This window comes from Pseudopodoces humilis, chromosome 4 (assembly GCF_049639895.1).
Source record: "Pseudopodoces humilis isolate 2021_Gansu_Grassland_sample_001 chromosome 4, ASM4963989v1, whole genome shotgun sequence".
In the NCBI taxonomy this organism is placed as follows: Eukaryota; Metazoa; Chordata; class Aves; order Passeriformes; family Paridae; genus Pseudopodoces; species Pseudopodoces humilis.
Genome location: NC_142203.1, coordinates 11,545,105 through 11,556,705, shown reverse-complemented (window position 1 = coordinate 11,556,705; position 11,601 = coordinate 11,545,105). Strand labels below are relative to the sequence as shown.

Below are 11,601 nucleotides of genomic sequence, written 5' to 3'. Positions count from 1 at the left end.
TGTGGAATAATGGTATTGGAGATGAAAGAATTTAAGTGCGGGGGTTGTAAAGAAGGATCTAAATGTGTTCAGTGCTTAGCCTTAACCTCTCGACCAGAGGAGGATTTGTCTTTTATGGTGTCACCCGGTGCGCTTCCTGCTTCACCCCCCCTCCTGCTGTCTCAACCCCTCCTGCTGTCTCAACCCCTCCTGCTGTCTCACCTATTCCCTCTGTCTCACCCCATTCCTCTTTGTATCCACCGTTACCAGAAACCAGCACTGAGGATGAGGATGAGGATGAGGATGAGGATGAGGATGAGGATGAGGATGAGGAGGAAGAGGTGGCAAATTTAACGGTAGTACCGGGGAATGTTAAGAAAGTTGTTATCCGACCTAAAACCCCTTCCCCTGTTTCTCCCCAGAATCGGTGAAATACTCCGCTCGCGGCACGAACTAGACAGGGACGTAAAAATTACGGGGAATCCCAGCTTATTGCCCCTTTAAGGGAAGCTATGGGACCCCAAGGAGAGAAAGTGCTTGTGAAAGTGCCTTTCTCCCCAGGAGATCTGGTGATTTGGAAGCAGTCAGCAGGCTGTTACCGTGAGAATCCAGAGAGGGTGGCCCGGGTGGTCAAAATGATAATTAAAACCCAGAATCCAGATTGGAATGACATGCAGGTTTTGCTAGATACTTTGATGGATTCCACCGAAAAGGAGATGGTGTTACGGGCAATGAAAGAGCGTGCTCGAGAGGTGATTAGGCTGCGTTGTACAGTAGAAACAGTAAACTACTTAGTTCCGAGCGATGATCCGGGGTGGGATCCAAACAGGGTCGGAGGAATGGAATCTATCAAGGTGTACCAGGAGTTGTTAGTAGAAGGAATCAGGACTGGGATGCCTAAGACGCTAAACTGGTCAAAACTGTATTCTGTCAGGCAGGATAAGAATGAATCTCCCTCGGCGTTTTTAGAAAGACTTAAAGAAACTGCTAGACGCTTCACTGATTTCTTAACAACAGGAGATAACTGCAACCCATGGTCCCTAACCCAGTGAGCTGCATATTGGGCAGGGGGACTTAACCCCCTGGACAAGGGAGATCTTGTAGCTTTGACCGGCTCCCCAGACCAAATTTTTGAAAATATTTATAAAGAAGCTTGTTTGCAACTGATTCATGAAAGAAAATTAATTGCTGGCTATGAATCACCAATGTTGTTACCTGTGAAAGCTGAAATTATGACCCCTTTAATTTGTGGTCTTCCAGAATCACTGAAACCTACAGCAATTCTCCTCCAAACAACCATAGATTATATCCTTGTGGGAGGAGATGAAAAAGAAGTAATAAAAAATAAAGATGCCGAAAAGAGGTACACTACCTGGGAAAAGGGATTGTTTGTAGTTAATTCAGCTCTCATAGAAGTAGAAAAAATTGCACAACAACAACCAATTGCATTAAAAGACCCTTTTGAAATTACTAAGACAGTCACTACTGGGACTCTCCACCCTGACGGGGTGGCTCAGAGGGCCTCAGTGGGAAAGTGGTATGCCCAGATTGAACATTACTCTAACATCTTTTCAATAACAGAAGGAGCTGTAAAAAATCAGGTGATACAAAAAAACTGAGAGCTTAAGTAGCAGCCATGACAAACCTGACTTGGTAATTAAAGAAACCCTTCCTAACATAAAAACAGAAAAGGGTAGGCACATTTCTAGCCTACAGTATTGGTGGAACTTGGGGGTGAAGAAAGGGGTACCGAAGGATTTAATGGTTAACGTGCCACTTGAAAAATTAAGTAAATTGGTCTCTCAGTGGCACGATTCCAGCCCCATTGTACCAAGCGCTCCACCTCCCCCTCAACTGATTCTGGGCAGTGGGCCAAAGCAACATCACTCACAGGTTCTGGACAGTGAGCAAAAACAATCAGCAAACTCTTGGTTCACTGATACCTCTGCCAAACGAGAGGGAGAGGTGTGGAGGTTCAGGGCAGTAGCCCTCCACCTTTCCTCTGCTGAACGAATTATTACTGAGGGAGAAAACAGCGCTCAGGCTGTGGAGCTGATAGCTGTTTGGAGTGTTTTCCAAGGTGAAGCACAGAATACCTCTCCTGTCTGTATCTACACTAACTCCTATGCTATGTTCAAGGGATATACTGAATAGCTTCCTTTTTGGCAACAAAAGGACAGGAAGTAAACAGAATTCCAGTTTGGCAAAAGGAAAAGTGGCAAGAAATTCTATGCTTTCTGCTGGTAAGAATGGGGATTATATCTTGGTTAGTCCAAGCTGAAGCTTTTAAAAGAACTACAGGAGAATATGCATGGGTAGCCTCTGATGCCTTGGGGAAAGAGCATTGGATAAACACCCACTGGATAATTCCATCATTTTAATCTCCTGCCCCTATGTGGCAGAATTTGTTTTTTTTGTTGTTGTTGTTGTTTTTTATTTTCACAGAAGAACTCCAAGGGAAAGTGAAGATTAAATAAGCCATGATAACACTACTAACACTTCTTTTCATCCTGCTGCAATACTATGGCCAAAACTCGACTGAGTGGCCATGGTCCAAAGCTATCATCAGCAACTACGTTGTAGGACATTACCCCAGAGATCGTCGGCCATATCTAGCAACCGTAGTTTTGCATGATTCTGAAGTGTATCGTTTGAGTGACGGGGGTAGGATCGGAAGGATTGGGTTAGAGTGCTAACAGGAACGATTGGTGAGGAAATCAAGATAGGATGCAGGAAAACAGAAAAATCTCATTATGAGAAAGCCTCCACCATTGCAGTTGATGGTAACTTCCTTGTACTAAATGTAACAAGTAGTTTGCACCCCAACATTACAGCAGAATATTGTTTCACAGAAGAATGGACATGTGAAAGTTATGATCCCCTCATATTGTGTTGCCGCCAGAAGAACATTGGAAATTATACATTAGATCCTAGCACCAACAATGTTGAAATCACGAAGCTTTGCAAAAAGGAACCCAATGATTGTTGGTACAATTTTACCTTGATCAGACCAACTTACGTAATTTGTAATTGGCAAAATAATCCAGTTGATCAATCATGATTTGCAGGTTTAGTTTACAGGTTTAAAATAAATGCTCTAGCAAGGCCTATATTGAATGCAATCATCACATACCATGGTGTGAACACCCCTTTTGTGTTGAATGGCAGAAGTAACATTTTCCCTTCTTTTATGCTAGCCCAAGGTGATGATGATTCAACACACTGCAGACCAAGTACCAGATCACACACTGAACCTTTACACAGTCATGTCACTGGATTTCATGGCCAGGTTATATCTTGTGAAACTCAGAATCAAGATTGTTGGCTGAATTTAAAGGCTGTACAATTGTCCTCTAAAGTTTTGTATGGTAAAACAATACCAAAATACTGGGGAGAACTTGATGTTAATATTGTAACACCTATACCTATCACCACCCAACCACCGGTTATACTAAACCCAAAAATTTTTTTAAATTGGACCCTATATAATCAGGAAAACTGGCCAACAACAAATGCTATTTAATCCAGCATGATCTGTCAAACAAGTCAAATTACTAATACAAAACAATGTCTCAGAGATTCAGACAGCTTGTTCACCTTTTTTTTGCAAACTTCCTTTGAGGGGTGGCCAACCCGGTTGCGAAAGCAAAATTCTTTTCACAAACGGATGACAAGAGATATAACCGGTGTTGTGGGATCAGGACTAGGAATTTTGAAGAGTATTGATTCAGAAGTATTGCTGAATAAATTGGCTGTTGCAACTAAAGATTTGACCAAAATACAACAACCACTGAGGTCATCTTTAACTGCTTTGGTGTTGGGGAAGATAAAACAGGGAAACCTTGTGAATATGATTGTTTAACAAAAGATTCTGAAGGTATGAGGCCTAGAATCAAGACAGAAATGAAAGCCTGCTTTGAGTCATAAGATACAGAGTACTGGTTACTATATGACCAAAGAAAATAGCCTAGCCAGCTAAAGCAAAATCCCTGCTGACAAAACAATGTCCTTCTGCTGATAGAAAGTCCAAAGGTAAAGAAGCAAGGAAAGAACTTGTAAAGCTTTGTAGAGTCTAAAATACAACCCTGAATGTTAATATAGGGAAGCGCATAGGCTCTATGTAAATTCTTTAGTGGGTGTGTCTCATGGCGATTGGTTACTAAGAATTAGAATATTCACTATAGGAAAGCATATAATGGATTGTAAAAAGAGCCTCGCTCTCTTACTCCCTCCCTCCCTCCCCTTTTCCAACCTCTCCTCCCCTGCTCTCCCCACTCTCTCCCTCCTCCCCCAGACCATGTGGATGCCGAGGCTGGTGGTGAACACAGGTCTCCCCTCTTTTTACCCTTATTATAAATTGCTTATACTTGAACAGCTTGACCCTGGAGAAGTCTCTCACCGCGAGCGAGCATTTTACACAGCAATACTTTGGGAACCCAACAGTGGTTGCTGTCAAACATATTGCCAAACTGGGAAAAGGTAAATGTGGATGATCACAAATTAAAAATTGACGCCCTTGATGCTACACAAAATAACATCTCTCTGGCTCTTAGCTGTATTCAAGCACAATTGTGGATGCAGTCAGTTGCTGCATCAATTATCAGAGAAGGTGAGGAAAGCACCTTTCCCACGGAGATTCGGAAAATAGTCTGGGACAATGCCAATGATTTTGAAAAGGAATTTCAGTCTTGGTGGAATTTGGTGAATTTCACCTATGACCCCACCACAAACACAGCCACAGCTTTTGTGTTGACAATACGTAATGCTTCAGTACATTCAATCTTTCCTATCATTGCATTGGGGCTGAATCATGACAGAGCTGTTCTCTATCCTTTAGAGCATAGGGAATGGGCACGTCAGGCTGGTGAGAAATGGCAAACTGTTGGTTTAGAAAATTGTATTGTCCGGGAACAACAAGGGTTTATCTGTGAAAGTAATGCAATCAAAACTCAAGACATTTGTTTAGACACAGAACAGAATATCTGTCATTTTGAAATCCATCCTAATGACACTTCTGAAACAGTGCTTGTATTTATAGGCAATGGATGTGCATGCTTGAGAACTGCTTGTGATAGTATGCTTGTAGAAAACATAGTGGTGGATACTAAAAATCATTCAAATTTTTGTGTTTGTAATTTTACTGAAATTATTGGATGTGACTTTTCTTATTTGGCTCCAGTTACTTCATATTATCTTTTGCAGTTTAATTACACTTTGATTTATTATTTAGTGCCTGCTCCAATTGGAATGAACCTTACTTTGGTAAGGCAATTGTTGTTTCACCAGAATTTAATCGAAATTTTGAAAAAGATCAAAAAGGATGGACAAAAGACCTTAGTTACGGTTCACCACAATGTGAAAGAAATACATCATGTTTTGGAAAGAGTAAAGAAAGATGCTGAACACAAGTGGTGGGACACACTTTTTGGGTGGTCACCAACTGCTACAGGTGTTTTGAACAAATTGTGTCATCCCATCGTTGTCCTCTTGGTTTTAGTTTTACTTGGTTTTGTTCTATCTGAAATCTTGTACATCCTGAATTGGAGAATGATGAAGCGGTTGACACAAATGACTTCCATAATGGATGCACACAATATGATTAGTACTTCACATGCTGCTGATACCCCTAAGGTTATTGATATTCGATGAATTATGCAGGCACTACAATAAATAATTTGTCATTGTGACTATGAGGTTAATCATTTTATCATGTTGTATTTTTAGAATAAAATTGATTGTTTAATGATAAAAAAACAATTTGCAAGCCTTAATTGAAATTAAATATATGGATTAGTTTTTCCTTTGAAATCAATGTATTGATTTTCTTGTTGTTTTGTTTTCTCTTTTTCCTTTTTCTGTCCCTTATCTTTTCCCTACTACCTGTCTCTGTTTTTTCTGGGATATACTACCAACTGTAATGAGTCCTGAAAACTTCAAAGAAGAGCCTCGCAGCAGCACTACAACATCATGCAGAATGACCTCGCTTAAGGACAATCGTGAGCCACAGGGTGGTATAAGAGACGGTCCGAAGATTCTCCTATCTGTCTCACGACTGCCGCAAAGACCCTGAATATCACAAGGGACTCGGTACAGGAGCTCTGGCCTGGTTGAGGTGGATGTTTGCCAAGTGATTGTTTGCAGGTGTGCTTGCTGTGCTACCACGGTACACTGCCCTTGCTCCGGCTGGCGAGTAGAGACTTGTACCCCACACCTGCCGCCCTGAGCAATGGGCCTCTTCACCATGGTCATCAATCTCCTCTGGTTTTGGCCTTGTGCCCCTCGCTTTGTAAAAGACTATAAAATCACACCCCAAACTTACTTTCCTTTGAGATCTCCCCAACGGACAGAAGACTCTGCGTCGGTGGACGGCTGAGTGGACTTCAACGTTGGTAGCTATAATCCCCTTACTCTCTTTTCCTTATGCTTTGCTTTCTCCTCTTTTCTCTCTATCACATATTAGCGCTGATGAGCCCTCAATAAAGTGTGTTTTGCTGTTTAAGTCCCTGGTTTGCTGATAATCTTTAGTACTCTAAGACCAACTAAAAGAACCACATCACAAATCCCACCTTGTGGATCGTGACACCGTTATAAGCTTTCATCTTTCCCACTATAAAATTCCAAAATGTTATGACCAATTACTGTAAGGAATTATGTCATGGATAGGACTTGATGACCTCTCAAAGTCCTTTCCAGCCCTGTATTTCACTGATAATAGGCTGCCTTAATTTAAGTTGTAAGTGAGATTCCATAAGGCCCTTTGCCTGATAAACATTTTTTTCTGGAAGGGAAGTGAATATGTTCCCAATATATTAGCCATATACATAATAAGAAACCCAGATGTTATTCAGGTAAGGTATTTCCGGAGAAGTAATTTCAAGAGAGATGAAGGCAACATTCAATGTTTGGCAAGGAAGCAATAGCTCCAGTTATCTCAGCAAGTCTATCATGCTTCATACATGAGTAGGTACAAGTCCCTTTAAGGTCCTGCCAGTCTAAATGAGTGGAAAATTCCTTGTTCAAGCATGGAATAAAGGTATGCCTGGCGTGTACCTGTAGTTTCTGGAGTCTAGCTGTCATCTCAGAGCCGAGACATAGTCAAGGCTGATATATGACTCAAAGGAAAGCAAGGAAAAAAATTCACTCCCAGAGATCAAACTGTCCATCAAAGACAATTCTTTTCTGACCCCTATAGATTATTAAAGGAAACTTTGAAGTATGAAATGTGATTGCATTCATTAGGAGAATATAAAACTGCAACTGATAGAGTGGTCACTCTACATTTATTTAGTAGAATTTATGTAAGAAATTGTATCTTACTAGTGAGCACTATTTAATTCACTTGTGATTCCACTTGTGTTAGTTCAGATGTAAATGCTGATATCAAAGTGAGTCCAGCTGGAAACAGGATTTGGATGTAGCTTCCAATACTCCATTTTTAATAAAAGTGTCATTTTTTCTTAATAAAAGGGATAAAAAAATTTATTCCAGTGATTTTGGTCCTCTTCCCTACCCACATTTTAAAAAATAATAATTTTGAAGATTTTTATTCTGCAAATTGCATTAATCCCTGATTGTCTAAGCACTATATTTATTATATAGTATATTACACATATATATATGTGTATATATAGTATGTATGTACATATATACTATGTATACTATATTATATATATGTATAGTATATTCAGCCAGAATTACTACTTGCATAAATTAATTTGGTTCTAGGTCAGCATGATTTTCTGAGTTTCTTTACAAATCTGATTGCTGCTGCCAGGCATCAGAAAATCTTCATTCTGCAATCATTCAGAGTAGTAATAGTGAAGGTACTGTGTCTTGTGAAAATAAAAAGAAAAAAAGATAAGAGAAAAGAAAAAGAGGAAGAAAAAGCACACTGTTCATCCACAAATTTGATTCCACAAATTCACAATGTTGATTCCACAAATCTTTAGAAATCCATTAAGGGTAACGCAAGGTTTCTTTGAGGTACCTCATGTCTTTTGAGCTCTAGTAGCCTTTTGAGTATCTGTCATGCATGGCTTCATATCTGAGAAGTAGTATTCAAACATTCTAGAAGTTATTGAATTCCTGTGGATAAGAAGATCTCCTAGCATTTACTTTGTTTTCAAGGCCATTAGACTCCTTTGCAACCTGGCCTGGGGTCACTTTAGTCACTCAGGAGACAAACTGATGGATGAAAATGAGCAGCACTTCTATTAACAGGGTAAGTGCTTAGCTCCAGGTCCTCAATGTTTTTAAATGCATCCAATCAGGAAACTGCTCTGCATAACTTATTCAACCTGCTGGAAGTATCTGCTCATGGCACATACTAAATGGTGCATGGTCCATTAATAATGGTCCATTATTAGCTCAGCCACTTCTTTGCTTGCCCTTACATCTCTCTGTAAGCATAGGTACATCTATACATGCCATTTATCCTTGTGGGGCTATCCTCTTTACAGATTTTTTTATTTTTTTAATGCTGGATATATGGCTTGATACAAAATTTAATGTAAAATGATACTATTAAGTAAAATATTAATGAGCAAAAACATACTGTAATAAATTTATGGCATAGGATCATATTATGACAACACAATGAAATAATGAAATTGATTAATTATGGATTTTCTGGTTTTTATACTTTAAGCTGATCTTCAGAAAAACAAAGAAGGGACTTTTCTCCTCTTCATTAATGCCTCCTGCATTCCCAAAATGTTCAGGTGTATTGTTGAAGCCTTTAGCCTTTCTCTCCATATCAATATCTCCATATCAATACTGATTGCTTTCAGAAGCAGGAGACTTATTGACTAAGAATCAGATCTGTTTATATATATATATATATCTATCTATATATATATATATATATCTTAGCTCAAAGACATTTGGAGTCTCTTGTCTTTTTTTGGGAAAGGGAACAATATTTTAACAAAAATCTATCCTGAGTTATATCTTGCAATCCCATTATTGTCATCCTTTGTTTAGCAATGACTGCATTTAGCCCAATGAGTGTTAAAAAACATGGAATGAACGTCTCACTATTTATTTTTCATGTTAATGTAAATTTGTTGATTAGAAGTTAATGTTAATGAAGAGTTCATTCTTGTTAATTTTTAATAGCTGTTAAGGATTTTGATTCAGAATATTTTAACAGTTCAGCATCATCTTTAAAACATTTTCAAAGTAATTTTCTGGTTGTGAATGAGATTTCCCTCTACTGAGTGGTGCTGTGTGCCAACTATCCACACAGATACTTGATAGATTTGCTCGCTTCCTCTGGATCATTTCCCAGATTAGTAGATGGCACACTTCCATACCAAGTCTGTGTGAGACCACCTTTACGAAATCTAAAATCTAACGATTTTACTTTTATCAGGATCATGTGTCTGTGTGACTTGAAGAAGGGATGTTTAAATCACAGAATTAATTAATGTATTTTTATGAAACATTTTGGTTTGACACTCTTCCACAAAACCAGCCTCTACATTTTTGTTTTGATCTGCTCTCAGCCCAAAAAATCATTGATGCAGAAAACACTGGTATACTTAATTTTCTCTGCATTAAGGTTACTGAGAGAAAATACAGTGTTTGTATAGCTGTGAGGAGGAAAATAATAATAACAACAAAGTAGGAAAAATATTATATGGCCTTTGAAATACTAGAGTCACTGAAATCCTTGTTTAGTAAACAGTGCTTGTATGTAGCACCAAAAGCTAATCTCCCAATTCAGATGAACACTTGTGTTCCTCAGATACACCAGCAGTATTTTGTTTATAGATATAGACATAATTCAACATCATAGGCCTTTATCTTGAAAAATTTATTTCCATGAGAATCAAGTTAAAATGACTTTTCATAAGATGCATGTATGCTATATAGATAACAAAAAACTTGTATTGTGATGTTTGAAGGTTTGTTTCTGTCTGCTGTATGGGCAGATCCTGTAGCTACCTGCTGACTAGTGAAAAAGACATTCAGATGGATAACAAATCGATTGAGCTGCTCATAATGTGCCCTTCATGAGAGGTCCTGTGGCTAATAATAGTCAGTTTCTTATTGCTGCACAGCCAACATGACAATGACCACAAGTAACATTTTTTCCTCCTTAGGTTTTGTCAAGAACTTTTCTGATACAGTCACGGTAACTCAGAAGGTTTTTATATTCTAAAGCGGTTGAAAAAAAATTGTTGGATTGAAATGATCTTCCTAATAGCTTTACATGTTTTGCTCTTCCTTTAGGGACTTGTATGTATCTCCTCCTCTCATTATAAGAAATGGATAGCATTTTCATGTTTGTGTTATGAATTAGATCTGAAGAACTTCACATTAACTCCACTCAGAGACATATAAACCCCTGAGTTTATAATACTGCAGTCTTAAGGTTCCTATTCACTGTGGAAATTTATGGCATCACTGCTGTGGTCTCTTAGACCTTTCTGAAGCTATCTGGGATAAGGAAATAGCCCCTGTGTGTTGACATAGGGTGCTATAGGCCAGATGGTAATTTTTGCTTATTTTCTTCAACATGCTGAGTTCAATCCTTCCCAGTGGTCTATTTTCTCTGTCCAAAGAGCAGAAGCATAATTTTGAACTGAGTGGTTGCAGCACCAGCATCTACTCATCTTTAAATATCAGGTCATTCATAATAGTTATATTATGCTATATATAAGCATTCTCCCTGGAATTTTTGGAAGACTGCCTTTCTACAGACACAGTGATTTTTTTATTTTGGCTATGTAATATTTGTTGTTAAGTCTGGTGGTTTTGTGTTTCTTTTTTTTCTTGTTGCTAGCCAAGCTCAGGAAGATGTTCATTTGCAATGTTAAGCCCCTGGCCTGGCCCAAAGGCACAAGGGTTTGAGATTGTTAATGGAAGAACCTTTAATTTATTGTAATCAATAATTTGAGTTCTACATTTGAGTCTAAGGTACTGTATCTGAATTAGGGCGACCCCAATATCTACAGACTGGATGATTACTTCTTTGAGAGCAGCTTTGAGGGGGAGATCTTGGGATTACTACTTGATGTAAAATTGTACATTATCTGGCAATGTGTGCTTGCAGCCCAGAAAGTAAATAATTTTCTGGTGCCCCCAGTGCAGTGTTCACGGAGGTGATTGTCCCCCTCTACTCCACGATGACACTACTCACCTGGAGTACTGGGTCCAACTCTGTGATCCCAGAATAAAGATTTGCATCTGTCTGAGCAGTCCAGAGGTATAGCAATGGTGGACTCCCTTGTGCATGTGAAGGAAATCACTTTATTGTAGAAAACACCCCCCTTTTACACCTTTAGCTTCTATGGGACATAACCAAAACTTAAAAAAAGGGCACCCATTGGCTCCTCAGCTGCAGTGCTGCTGTCCACGTGTCCCATTACCCATTCACATGCTGTCCAGATGTTCCTCCTCATAGCTGCCTCTCACCCCCCAAACAACCTCCAACCATGCAGCCTGGAGCTGCCTTCCTAACAGGGCCCCTGGTGAACATAAGCCTTTAACAAGTATGACCCCATATCCCAAGCATAGGAAGCCACAAAAATGATCAGGGCTGGAGCATCTCTCGCTAGAAGACAGGCTGAGACTTGAGGCTGCTCAGCCTGGAGAGGAAAAGGCTCTGAGGACTAC

The 11,601-nt window shown here is 39.3% G+C and overlaps 1 protein-coding gene across 1 annotated transcript; it reads left to right on the top strand.

Annotated features, from left to right (window-relative positions):
* The first annotated feature begins 1,184 nt into the window (after positions 1-1,184).
* LOC148184434 (uncharacterized) lies at positions 1,185-5,628 on the top strand. The gene is made up of 3 exons (XM_088054604.1): positions 1,185-1,580; positions 1,786-1,944; positions 4,423-5,628. The coding sequence occupies exons 1-3, from the start codon at positions 1,185-1,187 to the stop codon at positions 5,626-5,628; spliced, it is 1,761 nt and encodes a 586-aa protein (XP_087910730.1).
* Positions 5,629-11,601: the final 5,973 nt, after the last annotated feature.

Coding starts and splice junctions, on each gene's coding strand:
- LOC148184434 (XM_088054604.1), top strand. CDS start 1,185: ATGTTGTTACCTGTGAAAGCTGAAATTATGACCCCTTTAATTTGTGGT. Junction 1,581..1,785: donor AAGGAGCTGTAAAAAATCAG/GTGATACAAAAA, acceptor TTGGTCTCTCAG/TGGCACGATTCCAGCCCCAT. Junction 1,945..4,422: donor CTGCCAAACGAGAGGGAGAG/GTGTGGAGGTTC, acceptor GGAACCCAACAG/TGGTTGCTGTCAAACATATT.